Consider the following 19,526-nt stretch of genomic DNA (forward strand, 5'->3'; position numbering starts at 1 on the left):
CTGATCAGTGCAGCCCAGCTCAAGAGTTGTGTTGTGGTGGGACACTTCAACGTGTGAAAGCGACGAGAGATAGGTTTGGTGTACAAAGCTGACCCAACAGATGTAATCTCTGAGGCATGATTACCCATCCCTGGCTTTGATAGAGGCAGTTGCCTCAGGAACAGGCTCTTCGGCCCATTGCTTCCATGCCAACCATCAAGATCAATCCATTTTTCCTCATCGACTTCCTCCCCAACCTGTGCAACCCTCCTACCACCCACCAACACCTTGATCAATTTACAGCGGCTAATTCACCTCCCAACCCAAACATCTCTGGGATGTGGGAGGAAACTAGAGCATCCAGCGGAAACCCACATGGTTACAGAGAGAACATGCAAACTCCACACAGAGAGCACGCAAGGTGAAGACTAAGTCTGGGTCTCTGAAGCAGTTGTGTAATAAAACATAGAATATTACAGCACAGTACAGGCCCTTCAGCCCACGATGTTGTGCCAACATTTTATCCTGCTCTAATACCCATCTAACCTTTCCCTCTATATAGGCCTCTTGGGACTGAGGCAAAATAAAACAGGCAACAATCTTTTCATGGAAGATCAGTTTATGACTGGGATAGTCAGGGAACTCTGACATGGTTTATTAATATGGGTACTGCCAACCAGCTCACATAATTATTCCCCAACTTAAGCCACTCTGAAGTGTTGAGTCTGTGGCAGAGTAGCAGCTGCCACATTCCAACTTCTGATCACAAGCTACACTGACACTGAGCCATAGAATGGAGTGCTTCACTAATGGAAGCACCTCTTCAGAACCAGAATCAGGTTTATTATCACTTACTTGTATGCCGTGAAAATTGTTGTTTTGCAGTAGCAGTACAGTGCAAATTACTATACATTACAAAGTAAATAAATAGTGCAAAAGAGGAATAATGAGGTAGTGTTCATGGACCGTTCAGAAGTCTGATGGCAGAGGGGAAGAAGCTGTTCCTGAATCATTGAGTGTGGGTCTTCAGGCTCCTGTACCTCCTCCCCGATGGTAGTAATGAGAAGAGGGCATGTCCAGGATGGTGTGGGTCTTTAGTGATGGATGCTGCCTTCTGAAGGCGGGGAGGGTTGTGCCCATGATGGAGCTGGCTGAATATGCAACCCTCTGCAGCCACTTGTGATCCTGTGCATTGGAGCCTCCATACCAGGCGGTGATGCAACCAGTCAGAATGCTCCCTACCGTACATCTGTAGAAATTTGCAAGAGTCTCTGGTGACATACCAAATCTCCTCAAACTCCTAATGAAGTAGAGCTGCTGGCGTGCCTTCTTTGTGACTGCATCAATGTGTTGGGCCCAGGATAGATCCTCTGAGATGTTGACACCCAGGAACTTAAAACTGCTCACATTTTTCACTGCTTTGAGATGAGACATTAAACCAAGTCCTCAGCTACTAGCCCAAGCGAATACAAAAGATCCCAGTCACCATTTGAATGTCAGAGAGAGATACAGCACAGAAACAGGCCCTTCAGCCCACTGAGTCTGGGATGACCATCACCACCTCTTTACACTAACCTAATCCTATTTTATTCTCCCCACACTCATCAACTGCCACCTCACAGGATTCCGTCACCTACACACTCAGGGCAAATTACAGCGGCCAATTAACCTACAGACCCACATGTCTTTGGGATGTGGGAGGTAGTGGACCCCCTGGAGGAAACCCACACAGTTACAGGGAGGCCGTGCAAACTCCAGACAGATAGCACCCAAGGTCAGGATCGAACCCATGCTTCTGATGCTGTATCACTGTGCTACAGGGCAATTCTCCTTGGAGTCCAGTTCGATAATTACCCCTCAAATAACATCACAGAAATAGGTTGTAATCTGCTCAGTTTTGTCGTTGCTGCTTGTGGCATTTTTGCACAGCTAGACTTCTCTTGTTACATTAACACCGTGACTGCAAAGTATTCATTGGCTGGAAAGTACTCTCGTTCAGTCAGACCTTCAGAGCCAAGCTCCATCTTTTTAACATGCAGTGCAAGCAGAAATATCTAACCACTAGCCAACCATTCATCACCTTTGGCAACTGAATAAAAAATGTGAAGTTTTACTGCTAAATTATTATTGGTTTGTTTTGAACCAATTAGCAACAGTCATGTACTAACAAATATTCCCGTAATGAATTTTTAAATAATGACGAGTTATTGAATTCAAAGCCACATTGCCACTTGCAGAACAAACAGGAAAGAGAAGGAATTTTAAATCGAATACAATGCAGAAAGAGTAGTGGACACTGCCCCACACATCATGGGCACATCCCTCCCCACCATCAGTATCTACAAGAGGTGCTGCCTCAAGAAGGCAACATCCATTATCAAAGATCCCCACCATCCAGATCATGCCATCTTCTCACAGCCACCATCAGGCAGGAGGTACAGAAGCTTGAAGTCCCACACCAAGAGGTTCAGGAACAGCTACTTCCCTTCAAACATTTGGTTCTTAAACCTACTGGCAAAGCCCTAGTCACTATAGTTTAGCAACACTATGACCACTTTGATCACTTTGCACTAAAATGGACTGTTTTTTGTTCTAATCATATTCTTTCTTGTAAAAGCTATGCATAATTTATGTTTAATTTATGTTTTTCTTGTGAATGCTGCTTATATGATGCTATTATGAGGGCAGGCACAGTAGTGTAGCAGTTAGTGGAACATTATTACAGTGCCAGTGACCAGAGTTCAATTCTGGCCGCTGTCGGTAAGGAGTTTGTACATTCTCCCCGTGTCTGCGTGGGTTTCCTCCGGGTGCTCCGGTTTCCTCCCACATTCCAAAGACGTACAGGTTAGGAAGTTGTGGGCATGCTATGTTGGCGCCAGAAGCGTGGCGACACTTGTGGGCTGCCCCCAGAACACTCTACACAAGAGATGCATTTCACTGTGTGTTTCGATGTACATGTGACTAATAAAGACATCTTATCTTATGTGCCTGTGATGCTGCTGCAAGTTAGTTTTTCATTGCACCTGTCCATACATGTACTTGTGCAGATGACATTAAACTCAACTGATTCTAACAAGCAGCAGTTTTGCTGTCATACATTTCTGTTTACTGTAAACCTGTTGATATTTACAATGCTAGAAAAGCAGGTACAGGATCCCTGTCACATCAACTCCAGCAAGTCAAAGTTCCAGACACCAAGCAACACCACCAGTGGGTGGTGTGACCACTGATGCAACAATTTGCCCTTCACAATTTCCCAGTCTGCTTTTATTGGCTAAAAGAAAAGCAAGGCGGAAACCCAGCACTGGACAAAAGACAGAAGATTCATCTGTCCCACGCTTACTCAAAGATGTAGCACCGATCAAAACATAAACCACAAGATTCAGCAACACAAGGGCTCAGAACAGTTGATCTACCACTGGGTCCAAATGACTGAAGCATTTCAAGAAAGAACACTTCTGCTCTGTAGCATGTTCCACACTGCTGATTAATATAAAGAGGTTACTTACCATCTCTCATGTTAATCCACATCATTTTACCCAAGTGAGACTTTCAGCTGTAAAGCTGTCAAAGATGTATTAAAATGCTTCATGAGGTTTTTTTTGGACTGGGATTTTAAACTGAATGCATTTGGATTTGAACACATTACAGCAAAGAGTGACAGCTGACAATTTGGCAGAGAACTGATTTGTCTCAATCCATTACTTCACATGCACAGTGTTGTCCACCTGTAAGATTATGAGCTAACAATTTGTGTTACCTCCAACTGTAATCATCAAGAGGTCTCTAGTTAGTTGCTTTGAGATAGAGCCTCGGAACAGACCACTACAGTGCCAGATGTTGCCTTAGTAGGTAGCATAAGTAGGTCTGCCCAGTCCAGACATGTGGACAGAACCCGAGGCTGATGTTCTAGCACAGTACAGAGGGAGTGCACCACTGTCAGAGGAGCTGTTTTGTTGGTGAGACATGAAACCAAAGCCCTCTCAGGAAGGTGAAGAAAAAAATCCCTTCTGCTATTTTGAAGACGTGCAGGGGATTTACTCCCAGTGCCCTGGCCAATACTTATCACTCATTCGGTAACACACACAAAAAAAATGACAGATTATTGGACCATTATCTTTTTCCCATTTGTGGGAGAACTCTGTGTCCAAATTAGCAGTTGCATTTCCTGCACTCCCACAATGACAACCCTTCAAAAGTGCTACATTAGCTGTAAAGTGCATTGGGACATCTTGAAAAAGGTCCTTCCAATGCATTGCTATTTGGAGCCCTAATCAGTTCTTTGGAGTATTTGATACAAAATGTACTAAAAATGAATGTGATAAAGTAAAATGTTGAATATGTTTAATTTTGTTGGCAATTCCAATATTGTTGCTTTTGGCTTTGGCCGAGAGGCTGGAAGCAATCAATGGAACAAAAAGAACTTGCCTTTCACAACTTCAGCACTTCCCAAAGTGCTTTAAAAGGAAATAAAACAATAAAAGGATTGGCCATTTGGCCCCTTGAGTCTGTTTTGCCAAGCGAAAGATCACGGCTAATCCTCCCACTCAACTCCACTCTCCTGCACGTCCCCATATCCCTGATGTTACAAAATCTATCCAACAGCTTGAAATATACTTAATGACTGAGCAGCCACAATACTCTCAGATAAAGAATTCTGAAGAATCATAACCCTCAACTCAATCTAAAATGGATGACCCTTTATCCAGAGTCCAACCCTCCTTGAACTAGACTCTCCAGCCTCTAAACCTCCATCCTGTTAAACCCTCAAAGAAACATTTTAATGTGACCACCTCCCTTGTATGTAATACTGGCTGGTACCACCTCAAGAATTACCTGATGCAATAAGCTGCTGCTCAGTGTGGTACTTGACAGAAAGTCTGTGGGAAGGGCCACTGTAAGAACTGTTTTGCTCAATTTAAGTTCTCTCGTAAAAAAAAGTACTTTTGTTTTTTTTTGGTTAAAGTGTTGACCATCCTCCATTATCTAGCTGATAAATGATAGACACTGAGTGCCCTCCCTAGCACCCCACTCCAACCCAGGAATCAACACATTGAAAATACTTTGCAAGATGTCTAGGGCAGTCATATCCTTCATTATGTGGGGAGTCCAAAACTACATGTAGCATTTCTAAATGGTCTCAACAAAGGCTTGTGAAATAACAGCAAAACACTTTGCATAAAGAAACTTACATTTCTTGCAGTCAATACATTCAATTAGCTGTGCTCAGCATAACCAGGGCAGAAATTTAGCTTCCATTGCAAGTGCTGAACACACAAAGTAGTAATGTTTACATAATGATCCCTGTTCCCAAACTTGATACCATGGAAATAATTGAAGTAATCCCAAACCCGGAGTGGGATGCGCACTGATTGCTACATTGCACACTTAGTGCAAATAGCAGACCCAAATATAATGAGATTTCTAATTTTTGTTTGCTATGTGAACCGAGGGATATGGACGAGAGACAGGACGAGATAGAAGAAAATGAGGGTGGCTTAACACATGTCCTTAACAATCCTCTGTTACATGCAACAGGGCAAGAGCATGCAAATTTCCCAGCAATCATTCGACAATTCCAGCCTGTGATACTATTAGCCTCTGAGCTTTCAAGCAAACTCCAGTGATTCAAATCTGGTTTGGGTCCATTAAGCACAAGTCCACATTTGGAACCATTGTAATCCTTCACTGTAACTGCTCCTGATGTAGCATGATTGACTTCTGACATCAAATAGGTTTCCATGCATGACAACACACAAAGGCCTCACTATATCAAGGTGTAATCTGCTGATTGAAAGGGAACCATGAGATGGGGCCTGTTATCTCCCTAGACTTGAAAATATTGATGCATTCACTTACCTCGCCTGGTTGAGGTATCGTCAGCTTTGGTAACTTGCACTTGGTGCCTGCTGTGCTAGGCTTTACATCCAGGAGGCTTCCGAATGCCTGGCTGCTGAAAGCATCCTCGATTTCCATGAGTGGCTTCAGCTCAGGTGACTCAATGGGGGCTTGCTCCTGCCCATCCATTGGTCTAACATAGGCTGTAGGCTTCTGCTGCAGCACGCTGGACTTGGAGTGAAGTCCCGGAGGGAAGTTCTGAGTGGAGAGAGCACTGCTGCTGGGTATCAGGGACGTGGACGGGACTGGAGATCCACAAGAATAGGAGCCAGCATCATTGTCAATGGGAGATTTCAGGTGGCAGCTGTCTTTATAGGAGTGATCGCCACCGGTTGGCTTGGAGTGGCTGTGCCTCTTGGACCGTGAGGTGGTAGTGGGACTGGACGACTGCAGCTTAACACATTCATCCAGACCAACCTGCAGGTCACTTTTGTGCAGCTCACTCTGACTGTTGTACAAGTCGCTGTACCTGTCCTGGGCTTGCTCGTGTGTGGAAGGGTGCTTCTCCCTGCCCTGCTGGCTGCCAGGCTGACTGTTAGACTGCACACCGTGCCCGCTCGCTGAGCCGTGCCCACCGCGAGACCAGTCCACCCGCGACTTCTTGCTCTGGTGCCCGTGCAACAGCGGGGAGCTCAGTGACAGACAAGAGGAAGGCGGGGGCATGCAAGAGGAGGAATGATTGCCACTTTGGTGGGACGGCACCATTTTAGTTCTGGGCTCATTGAAGAAAGTCTGCTCCATTTTCTCCACGGGAGTCTGCGGAATCAAAGACTTGGGGATGCCCACAAGGTGACTCTGGTTGGAACGGTTGGTCAGCAGGTCCTTCATTTCGTCGTAGTTCCCTAAAGTGTTCTGCACCCGGCTGGAGAGAGCATCGCCTTTGCTGGTCTGAAAGATATTAGGTGGCATACAAAACTGGACAATAATTATTTTAAAAGAACAGCAGAAAACCCTTGCATTACATTGGATCCTGCTTCAGCTATCCTGAAGCAGAGTCATTTATACATCACATGATTAAAGGGAGTTTATTTAAAGTTCATAAAATAGAGCCCAAAAAAATCAATAAATCTAATTTCAACACACAAGACACTGGAGGAACTCAAGGGGCCAGGCAGCATCTATGGAGGGAAATGGACAGTCAATGTTTCAGTTTGAGACCCTTCATCAAGACTGAAAGGAAAGAGGGGAGATGGCCAGTATATAAAGGTGGGGGGAAGGGGTGGAGCAAGAGCTAGCGGGTGATAGGTGGATCAGGTGGGGGGGGGGGAATGATAGGCTGATGAGGGAGAGCGGGAATCATGTAAGAAGCTGGGAGGTGATAGGTGGAAGTGACAAACGGCTGAGGAAGATGGAAGCTGATAGGAGTGGACGGTGGACAATGGAATGAAGGGAAGGAGGTGGGGAGGGGAACCAGTGGGAGGAGTATGTGGGTGATGGGCAGCTGGAGAGGGGGGAGGGGGAGGAAAAGAGGAAGAGTGACGGGGGCTGGTGGGATAAGGGAATAAAAAGAGAGGGGCGCATAAGGGGGTGGTTACCAGAAGTTAAAGAAATCGATGTTCATACCTGATTAAATCTGATAAGTTATTAGCATGAGTTTGGTGTAGTGAGTCAACTGGTTCACCGATGGGAAGGGGAGGATTTCACCTCTACCTATCCTGGTGTATGCTTGACTCCAGTCCCCCAGAGTGGCCTAACAAACTCCTTAACAAAGCATTGCACAGAATTGAGCTCCCGGCACTATGGATGAGTGGTAAATGAAGCCTAACATCCCGACACAAAATGAAAGGGTTAATTTGGAACTGGCAAACTCTCCGAAACAGATGCACCAGAGGTTGCCACCCCATCTCCACCAAGTCACTGGTAATGCCAGAGGATGTCAATTTAATCCTTGGAAGGTCATTCATTCAGCCCTCTGGACAGTTGCCAAAGGCACAATTTCCTTTGAAGAGTGTATGAAGAATACAACACCCTTTGAAAAAGCCTTTGATTTTTTTTCTCCTTTTAAGTATGGGAATAATACCATGGAGGATGAGGAGTTTGGAGTTAAACGTTATACACTTGGCTACATAAATTGTACCAGCTATGAAGGAACAACTTAAAATGAATTTGGAAACGTGTGAATTTATCGGCCCTGAAACATATGATATTCCTGTCATATTGCAATCAATAAGATGCTATTTTTGCTCCTTTCTTCTCCTTCATCAACAGCTCAGAAGATATTTGCTGCGAATAGCATAGTTACGTTCTGAAAAGGGTCTGGTTACACCCTCACTTATCCACTTAGGAGGATACAGCACCTTAGATGTGGATAAGGGGACAAGATAGCATTGGAATCAGAAAAGATTGGGTTAAGTGTTCAGATGATGGACAAGTAACTGCTATTGGCTTTCAGCAGTTAACCACATCCCAGCAGAAAGACAAGACATCATGGTCCATACACAACCGTACTACACTTTGGGTGTCTTGGTAAAAAATGTTAAGCATAAATTGATAACCACCTTACTCAAACCAAAATAGGTTACCTAAATAGAAAGGACAGTTTTTATTTTTTTTTGCTTTACTTTCAGGTCTTTACTTTCTATGGGATGTGGGGAGGGGGTTGTGGGTGAGAAACTGTATTGATTTACGGCAAGGGAATTTGTGCAGAAGGATTAGTTCCCTGCAGAGTCTTCCCTCCTCAGTGTTGAGAAGCCAGTTGCTGTCAACATAGAGGGACGTTGTGTAGATCTGAATGTCGGGTGCGCCCAGTAGTAATTTTCACTTCACTATTCTACACTTTATTTCAAATGTTCCCTGTGCCTGCAGTGCCACACTGCTCACCTCCTCCGCATTAGATCTACAACGCAATAGATTTAACAATTGAAAATATAACTCACAACTCAAGACACTGATCAATGCCAGAACCCATAATATTCATTAATCTTTCTCATTAGGTATCAATATGAGGAGGGAAGGCTGCTTCATTTCTACACCCAGCTTGTAGCTCTCCCTCTCATTAACAAGTGAAGCTTCTAATCAATTGACACCTCTTTTAAAAACAATCTTTTAACTCCACTGCGGCAGTTCAGAAGAATTTACTACTTGCACCTTGTGAAGCCCTTGTGTACCCACTCCTAGGCTGTCTGCCCTTCACCTTCTACAGATTCCTGGTTATCAGGTCCCATTTCCCAGATTCCTGTTCCCTCTGTCCCTTCTCCATTTGAAATTCCAAGTCCTCAAGACAGAACACTATTCAAGTGATGGATCAGCAAAATTTGGGAACTGTAACTGTGGTCATTTCTTCACACAAGTTATCAGACTCTCGAATGGAGCTCTCTTACGTTAAAAAGTAAACTCTTGCTCTCCCGGTCTGCCTTGTCATGGCCCTTGCACTTTACTTGTCTACCTGCACTGCACTTTCTCAGTAACTAACACTACATTCTGCGTTCTGTTTTCCTTTTCACTACCTCGATGTACTTACATATGGAATGATCTGTCTGGATGCCACGGAAGCAAAACGTTGTCACTGTATCTTGGTACATGGGACAATAATAAACCAATACCAAATTTAAAAGTAATTACTGCATACAGATTAATTAATGATGTGAATCAGGCCGTACCAGATCTATCACTACAGTTTTTCTGTTCTAAGTGTGCTAACAAGTTGAAGTATGGCCCAGCCGACAACCTCTAGAAATGACACCAAAGTTCAGCTGAAATAATGCATTTGCACCAGGCTACCTTGTAGGGTTCACTGAATAGATTAAAACTTGAGGCAAACAGATCTTCATCTTGATGGACTTCCTGGCTCCGTCGTTCCCATTCTTTTCTCCTCAGCGCATTCCGATCCTGTTCGTAGTGACTGCAACAGACATCAGGGAGAGGACATTTAAAGACATGAACTCTAAGCGGCAGCTAACTGAGAGCCCTGCACAGCCAGCGGGCCTCCGTGACGGAGGACGGATCAAACTCGCCAGCCGAGCCTTGAGGACCCTCGAAACGCCGAACAACTCGTCTCGTGAAAGGAGGAGGGTGGATAGGGAAGGGGAAGTGTGACGGGGTGCGGCTTCGAGCTGGTTCAAACCATGAAGGAGAATATAAAAACAGAAGAGGTGGCAGGTTCCAACTTGCAGGGACAATCCTCGGGAGGCATGCGGCAGGGGACACTTCTGTGCATTCAGCCTGCATTGATTTGTTATGAGTTTCTGGCTGCGCTTGGTATCAGTTAATTAGTGTACAAATTCGAGATGACAATTTAAATAGTAGATTGCACACTCTGATGTTATCTGTCGCAAGGAAAAAGGCCCAACATCTGCTGCCTTTTGCACAGCTTGAATAACCAATATTAATATCTGACTCAAAGGTGAAACGCTCCAGCTAAAGTTGAAAAATCACCAAAGTGCTCTAACCAATTTTCTGGCATTGCAAATAAATCTACTGAAGGTCTCACACGAAGAGGTGTAATAAAGAATGAACCACACTGCTCCAAGGATTAAATACTACAGCAATCCCTCTTTCAGCATTAAAATGTTAATTATTAATTTGAAACAGCAGCTAATTAAACTTGTGGTTGATCATTTAGCCCCTTTGTTCTGTTGGTTGCTGCAGTGTTTACACTGATGTAAGCATGTTAACTGTAATCAGCCATTCAGAGTTATCAAAGCAAGTGTGCTTCTGTTTTGTTTCTCTGCATCTGTTTGTCCTTCTCACCACAAACTGTAACAATGGGCCTGATCTTGCTGGAACAATAACAAGAGCGTTATCAACCCACATTGTCATTAATGCACAAAATCAGGCACCAAGTGCCTATAAGGAGAGGTTGGACAAACTTGGGTTGTTCTCCCTGGAGCGTCAGAGGATGAGAGGAGACCTGATAGAGGTTTTTGAAATTATGAGAGGGTGGACAGTCAGAATCCTTTCCCCAGGGTAGAAATATCAAAGACCAGAGGACATGCTTTTAAGGTTAGAGGGGGGAAGTTTAAATGTGACGTGAGGGACAAGTTAACTGAGTGGGTCACCAGGGGTAGTAGTGGAAGCAGGCAGTTTGGTGGAGTTTAAGAGGCTTTCAGATAGACACATGAATCTGAAGGGAATGGAGGGATGTGGATGATACACAGGAGGAGGACATTTTAGTTAAAACTGGGCAGGCACAGTAGTGCAAGTGGTTAGCATAACGCTTTACAGCACCAGTGACCCGGGTTCAAATCCAGCCACTGTCTGTAAGGAGTTTGTATGTTCTCCCTGTGTCTGCGTGGGTTTCCTCCAGGTGCTCCGGTTTCCTCCCACATTCCAAAGACATACGGGTTAGGAAGTTGTGGACATGCTGTGTTGGCACTGGTAGCGTGGCGACATTTGCGGGCTGCCCCCGAACACTACGCAAAAAGATGCATTTCACTGTGTGTTTCGATGTACATGTGACTAATAAAGATATCTTAAAGATCGGCACAACATCATGGGCTGAATGGGCTGAGTGTTGTACTGTTCCATATTCTATATTCTAAGTGCAGGTGATGAGGAGGGGTGTGAAACAGCATGTGGTGCTTGATTCACAATACCCTGCTCCAGGCCACATGCAGACTGCACCTCATCCTCATTTTTAAGAGCTTGGGATTTGCACATCAATCGTCTATAATAAACTTACTGCAGAGAAGTAAATCTGTTAATTAGGAGCAGCAAAAAAAATCCACATAATCATTGCAATTCGGTGCCAACCATGTCCGGAAGGGGAACAATGTAAAATTATCAATCTCATTCCTGCATGTAGTACATTGCTGATGGAAATTATTTTAAAAACAGTGGATTGATTTTCTTATTTTTCCTTCTTCGCTGTTTTAATCCACTCTTTTTCCCCCTCCTGACTTCTCTTTCTGTACCTTATTTGACTCTAATTCATTATTTTTCCTCTATTTCTTCCTCAATCCTTAAAACTCATTGGAGCTCAGTGAACTCCTGAGACATCCTCTACAATCCGAGGGCGTGGACATTGAATTCTCCAACTTCCAGTAACCTGCTCCCCCTCTGTCCCTTTTCTCTCTCCTCCTGATCTACCCGGTTCTTCCTACACCCACCCCCAGCCCCATCACCCTCTTTCCCCTCCCCCACTCACTCTGTCTGCCCACCGCCCACACACCCCTCCCACTGGGTCCCCTCCCGCCACTGTTCCCGTCTGCCCTCCCCACCTGCCTCACTTGGTTCCAAGCTCCACCTTCCTCACCTCCACCTCTCACCTCCCAGCCTCTGTCACTACTCCCACTCTCCCCTCCTCCATCTGCTTGTCACCCCCTCCTCACCTGGGTCCACCTATCGCCTGCCAGCTCTTGCTCCACCCCTTCCCCTCACCTCTTTATACCGGCTATCTCCCCTCTACCTTTCTGTCCAGATGTAGGGTCTTGACCTGAAATGCGAACTGTCCATTTCCCTCCACAGATGCTGCCTGACCTGCTGAGTCCCTCCAATAGTTTGCTTTTCACTCCTGAGACATCCTCCTTGTGTGTTATTTGTAGTGGGCGATTAACCCATTCAAATTAAAGAAGCTATTGTTTGAGGATCTGCCATTCACTGAGATCCAGATGTTCTGACACACTCCCCCTGCACCTGTAATAAGACTCTTGAACATACCTTTTGAACATTAATGCTGAACTCTTGACCTCACAATCTGCCTCATCAATGCCCTTGCACCTTATTGTCTACCTGCACTGCACTTTTTCTGTAACAATAACACTATATTCTGCATTCTGTTATGGTTTTTCTCTTTACTATGTGAAGTACTAATGTTTTGAAATGATCTGTATGGATGGCAAGCAAATCTGAGTTTTTCACTGTATCTTGGTACATGTCAATAATAAACCAATTCCAAGTTACAGTGGACAAAAACTGTAAGCTGAATGGTACAGTAATGCACGGTAGTGTAGCAGTTAGCATAACGCTATTACTGCACCAGCGACCCAGTTCAATTCTGGCCACTGTCTGTAAGGAGTTTGTACGTTCTCCCCGTGTCTGCGTGGGTTTCCTCCGGTTTCCCCCCACATTCCAAAGATGCACGGATTAGGAAGTTGTGGGCGTGCTATGTTGGCGCCGGAAGTGTGGCGACACTTGCCGGCTGCCCCCAGAACACTCTACGCAAAAGGTGCATTTCGCTGTGTGTTTCGATGTACATGTGACTAATAAAGAGATCTAATCTTATCTTATAATACATGATACACATTGTGAGATCCCAGATTTTCCTGACCCATATACATATTGAATGAGCAGCAAAAGACAATGAAAAGATGTTTACACACAATTGTAACAGCACGAAGCCCTGAAATACTCTTGGAGATTAACTACAAATAATTACTTGACATATTCCCATGACGTTCTTCTGTCCACTATTGTAACACAGACAATAGCTCCTTTATTTTGAATGGGTTAACACCCAGCTAACAAATGGCACACAAGGAAAATATCCTAGGAGTTCACCCAACATAGATCTGTCAATGGTAATTTTAACAATCGGTCCTTTTAAGAAAAGCAGTCTGTTCATTTGGGGTATTTCTTAAATAAGTGAAACCAGATTTAAGGGATAATGAGGTTGCATTGCAATAATTAGTGAATAATATAGTTGAGGATTAGATCAGGCATGTTACAGAGTCAAGTGCTTTAAACCAGTGCATTCATTAATTTGTCACTCTATTGGTAAGTGTTACTGACTTTGTGATTTACCCAGTTTGAATGGTATGAAGTATATATTTTAAAATATATTTGCTGTTTGATGTATGTTTCCTTCTAATAATGAGTACATATGCATATGTTTGCTTTTTTTTAATTAACTGTAAATTGGCAGTTGAAGCAACAATACTAGAATTATAGCAATCCAGCATTAGATTCTAATCTTCACCCCTGTTAAATCCCTGTCTCCATGGTGTCAAACTTTGATATAATTTCTGAGATGCCACATGCAATGGTCGTCTAGGGTGGTGCTTTCTGAAGAGAACCTTTCCCCCAGCCTAGCGGAGTCGGGCGAGAAAGAGACAGAGATAAGGAAGATGAGGCAATTGTGCATGGAGGTTCGTGAATTTAGGATATCCCAAAGCACTTTACGGTCACTGAATTACTTCTCAAGTACAGTCACTGGTGTAGTTAGGAAATGCAGCAGCCAATTTGCAGACTGTTTTCTCAGCATTGTGGATTGTGAGATAGATGGTGGTGAAACTACTGGGGTAACTCACTAAAATAATGCCATGGGATCTTTCACGTCTATTTGGCACAGCAGATGGAGACGTGGTTTAACAACTCATCAGGAGGAAAGCATGTTTAAAGGTGCAATTGTTTTTAAGTCTGTTTGTTTTACTATGTTAACACTGATCCCTCTTTAATAATTTCAATTACTTTAACATTTTTGCAGGTCAAGACTCTGTGTCAGTGCAGTCAAAGTCAAAGTCAAGTTTATTGCCATATGCACAAGTACATGTGTGCACAGTCGCAATGAAAAACTTACTTGCAGCAGCATCACAGGTACATAGCATCATATGGGCAGCATTCACAAGAAAAACATAAATTAAACATAAACTATACAGAGCTTTTACAAGACGCAATTAGGACAAAAAAGAACAAAGTCCACTTTCGTGCAAAGTGACCAAAGTGGTCATAGCAGAGAAACAAAGGACTGTAGATGCAGGAATGTAGATGAAAAAACAACAGGATACTGGAGGAACTCAGCAGGTCAGGCAGCAGCCGTGGAGAAAACCAGACAGTCCTTCTTCAGGACTCGTGGTCCTAGTGTTGCTAAACTGTAGTGATTAGGGTCGTGCTGGTTGGTTCAAGAACCAAATGGTTTAAAGGAAGCAGCTGTTCTTGAACCTAATGGTTCCACATTTCGGTGGAGGCCGTGTGTTACCCACCTGTCCCAGCTGAGCACTGCACCCTGTACATGGTCCAAATCTTGGGGTCAATGGAAGATCTGCCCCAAAGCTATACGTGTGTTTGGGAAGAGAGCAAAAGTGAAAAATATTACTGGCAATCCTCATTTCTATTATTCTATAAGTTGTGAGCCAATTTAAAGCAAATGTTGCAGAACTACAAACAAAGTAGATACAAAAGCCTGAAAGCACGTACCACCAGGCTCAAGGACAGCTTCTATCCCGCTGTTATAAGACCATTGAATGGTTCCCTAGTATGATAAGACGGACTCTTGACCTCACAATTTGACCTTGCACCTTATTGTCTGCCTGCACTGCACTGTAACTGTAACTCTGTAACTGGAACACTTCATTCTACATTCTGTTATTGTTTTACCTTGTACTACCTTGACACATTGTCGTAATGAATTGATCTATTTGGACGGTATGCAAGACAAGTTTTTCACTGCACCTTGGTACATGTGACAATAATAATAATAAACCAATTTAGAAATATTACATAGAGGTCATGTCCAGAAATAAACGCAGGCAAATGGAACTAGCTTAGATGGGCATCTTGTTCAGCATGGCGAGTTGGGCTGAAGGGCCTGTTTCCGTGTTGGTGTTACTCCGTGGCTAAATGACAAAACTCAGAGCCATTTAAAATCTCTAGGGTTGAAATTTACCCTCACCTTCACTGAAAGCACCTGTAGAATTGTGGCTGCATAATGTGCAAAACATCCAATTAGATCACGTACCCAAATCGAGTTTGCATCTGTTATACTCTATGTTCCACACTCACAGTGCCAACCAAGTGTTGCATGTTATAATAAAAATCAAGTTAAAAAAAGTCAAGAAATATGTGGTGTATTTATGTATAATATGTAAATAAGTCTAGGACACAATGCTGTCATCATGTGTGTATACATGACATAATCATGACTTGCTATTAGATCAGAATAAAACACACATCCATGTTTAGGAGCTCCTAGTGTTCTGAAGATACTATTGTGGTTAGATCTTGCCAGCACCCCAAGTATAGTAGGAAATCTCACCTAAAACACAAAATATTATTTCAAACCAGCTCTCTCTAACCACAAGGAATCACAATTTCCCTCTGAATGACCTCACTGCCTTTGCAATTTAATACGGTGCCTTGAATATTCAGAGAATAATTTAATGGCCTAAAAGGATCCATCTGGTTTGGATCAAAGAAATCATCGCAATGATGCAGCCTCCAAAACCACCAATCGCCATCTCCTAGGAAGTGTTAGCATTCACAGAAGACATTCTAACAAGCCAGAACTATTTTAGTGAGGGTGAGATATGACAAGGCCAGAAATTGTCACAGATCCAATTGCACTTAAAACTGAAAACATACAATCTGCAATACTTCACTTAATGTTGATTAATGACAGCCCAAACCCAACCACATCCCCAACAGTTAATGTCACCAATTTTCAATTAATTCTCACTGATTTGGACAATGACACACAGAGCATAATTCTAGATCTAGATTTCATTATGTACTTACGATGTGTCCCATCTCCATTATTTCACGTACCGCACCATCTTTCAATGTATTATGACCCAATTTTCCCCAGCCATTTGGAGATGCTGCCTAAAAATACTCATTGAACTCCCATTAGCCTTCTGACTCATACTGACCTATAACTCTCCAAATGGCTTGCCTCCAATATATTCTAGCTTGGCTTGAAAGATATATCTTCTATGGACTAAAACATTCTCGAGACAAAATAATTAACTTAGACGGGTCGAGCAGCCAAGTGATATTTAACAAAGTGTGCCTTCTGAAACTATACAAGTCTTGCTAATTTGGAACATTTTGTTTTGTTTTTGAAAATTCCGTTTGGACTGAGATTTTTCAAAGACATTTATTATTTTGTGGCTCACACTGCAAGGGGACTGCATTTAAAAGAGCTGGCAAGACTAACTTGCAGTTGACACTCAAGGTAATACTGGGCGTAATATGTTGAGGTGTGATACACAGGTCCAGATCATGCACAAACGAAATTCCACTTTTCCCTGTATGAGCAAAGTTAAAGGAAGGAAGGAAATCGGGAACTAAATCACAGGGCCCTTTTCATGGACCAAGCAGAATGAACCAAGAGCAAGTAATAACCATGATGTGCATTTATGCGGTAGCTTAGAAAAGCAGCCTGACTTTCCGCTTGCTTACACGTCATCAGCTCGTTCCATACACTTACTGAGTAGGGTAATAAATTGGTTATCCTGGTGAACTACGGATGATTGATCTAAATAATCTCCATTTTCCGTCATGACGGTTGAGGGATTTAAATCCCATTAATCAAATGAATTTGAAATTTAAAAATTGTATCATGATAGTAATCATGAAATTTTAGGCTCTTTTAAATACCCATCTGGTTCACTGCTGATGTTCAAGGAAAGATATCTGCTACCCTTATCGACTTTGGCCTATCCATAACTCCAGACCTGAGGTGGTCTGGAAGAATGTTCAATCCAAGGGCAGTTAGTGAGAACCAGTAGGTAATGGTTTAGCCATCAATAATCACGTACAGTGAATGAATATTCACCAGGAACAGGATCCTATGGGATTAAAAAGCAAGCTTGTTTTGTTTTGGCAAAACTGAGGGTCTAGGTATCATCCAGCAGAGCATGAGTCAAAAGCTGGGAACAAAATGTAGTCATAGACCTTGGCTCCTGTTGTGGATCTCCAAATTCCTGGGATTTATTTGGAAACGCCACTTGATGCCAAGTTTTCCATGACTCTAGGGAATAACGAACAAGTGGCCAGAAACAATTGACTCCTATCATTTTGTTTTACTTCGGATGAGTCCCTGAATAGACAAAGAACACAGCAATGGAGTGGTACTTGTTTGGGTTTGCACGTACTTCAAACTAACCAGGAAAAGTAGAGTGGGATTAATGTTAAAATGTGTGAACTGTCAGGCCAATAATAGAGAGAGTCTGAATTGAAATGAACTGGCAGACTTGAAAGAATGAGCACAGGGTGGGATATAGCAATAAAAGAAAGGTGGCACATAGGGACAATGTTGTGGCTAGCCAAAGTCACAGAGTCATAGAGCAATACACCATGGATTCAGGCCCTAGAGATGTAGATAAGGTGGACGGAAATAGTCTTTTCCCAGGGTAGGGGAGTACAAAACTAGGGAGCATAGGTTTAGGGTGAGAGGGGAAAGATTTAGAAGGGACTTGAAGAGCAACTTTTTCACGCAGAGGGTGATGAGTGTATGGAACGAGCTGCCAGAGGAAGTGGTTGAGGCAGGTACAATGGTATCATTTAAGAAGCACTTGGATAGGTACATGCAGGGGCGGGGCCTGGAGGCATATGGGCCGAACACAGGAAATTGGAACTAGCTGGGTGGACAATGTGGTCAAAATGATTGAGTAACTCCTCTGTCAATTGAGCTTGTTAACCCACTTTTATTGGCCATCCATAACTGCCCTCGGACTGATCATCTTGCCACTACAGACGGCTGAATGATTTTATGCAAAAATTTAGATATAATTAGATACTTTTTTCCAGAAAAATTATCCTGTTGTTATTGAGGGAAGTTTCTCTAGTTTTCTTCTTATCTTTAGATGGGCCTTGTTCTTTGAGAAAATCGAATTGTTTGTCTGCTGAATAGATAGTTTGCTATGAGTTCATTTATATATAGATATAGATATATATATATATATATATATATATATACACACACACATAGATAGATAGATAGATAGATAGATAGATAGATAGATAGATAGATAGATAGATAGATATCTTTATTAGTCACATGTACATTGAAACACACAGAAAAATGCATCTTTTGCGTAGAGTGTTCTGGGGGCAGCCCACAAGTGTCGCCACACTTCCGGCGCCAACATAGCATGCCCACAACTTCCTAACCCCTACATCTTTGGAATGTGGGAGGAAACCGGAGCACCCAGAGGAAACCCACGCAGACACAGGGAGAACGTACAAACTCCTTCCAGACAGCGGCCAGAATTGAACCCGGGTCGCTGGCGCTGTAATAGCGTTACGTTAACCGCTTCCCCTATGTGCCTGCCAACATTCTGACCGAGTGCTGTTAGTATGAACTGGGCAAAAGAACTCCCAGTAAGTATCCAGGTAAACACTTGAGTCAGATGAAGGGTCTCAACCCGAAACGTCAACTGTCCATTTCCCTCCAGAAATGCTACTGACCCACTGAGTTTCTCCAGCATCTTGGTTTTTGCCCCAGCTTCCAGCATCTGCAGTCTCTTGTGTCTCCCGGTAAGTGGGATTCACATGAGATAATGAAGAACAAGCCACAGTGAAAGAACAAGGAAATTTCTTCTTGCTCTTTAAAAAAAATCTTTTAACTTAAAATCCATTTGGTTGCAATCTGATGATAAACAAAAGGGGCACTTTCTCCTAACAGTGTTTGGGCACAAAACTTCAGAACTGCTCCTCAGAAAAAAAACAGGTCTCAAGAACCCAGAAATATTTTACAGTCAAGCAACTTTTTTTGACCCATGGCCACTGTGTTCCCTTTGAGCGAAGGTTATAACCAATCTTCACACAGTACACACAGCAGCTGAAGGATTTTGAAGAGAGGAATGTTGGTTGAAGCATAAGTGTTGGTCAGGACATGAGAATTTATTGGTCTTCCTTGCAATAGCGTCAAAGGTCTTTTCACCCCAGCTGAGTCAGCAGGTTTAAAATCCCATCCTAAAGATGATATCACCACAGCAGAATGCGATGGCAGTGTTACAAAGAAGAATCAGTCTAGACTTACATGCTCAAGT

General features: G+C 43.2%; 1 protein-coding gene across 2 annotated transcripts in view; it reads right to left on the bottom strand.

Annotated features, from left to right (window-relative positions):
• Positions 1-19,526, bottom strand: part of aff2 (AF4/FMR2 family, member 2) — a 568,957-nt gene that overhangs the window by 419,902 nt on the left and 129,529 nt on the right. For both annotated transcript variants that reach the window (XM_052021245.1, XM_052021246.1), the window contains exons 2-3: positions 9,598-9,718; positions 5,839-6,765 (exon numbers count right to left, since the gene is read on the bottom strand). In XM_052021245.1, the coding sequence (XP_051877205.1) occupies positions 5,839-6,765; positions 9,598-9,718 (1,048 nt within the window). The remainder of the gene's footprint in view (positions 1-5,838; positions 6,766-9,597; positions 9,719-19,526) is intronic.

The sequence above is a fragment of the Pristis pectinata genome, chromosome 8 (genome assembly GCF_009764475.1).
Source record: "Pristis pectinata isolate sPriPec2 chromosome 8, sPriPec2.1.pri, whole genome shotgun sequence".
Taxonomy (NCBI): Eukaryota; Metazoa; Chordata; class Chondrichthyes; order Rhinopristiformes; family Pristidae; genus Pristis; species Pristis pectinata.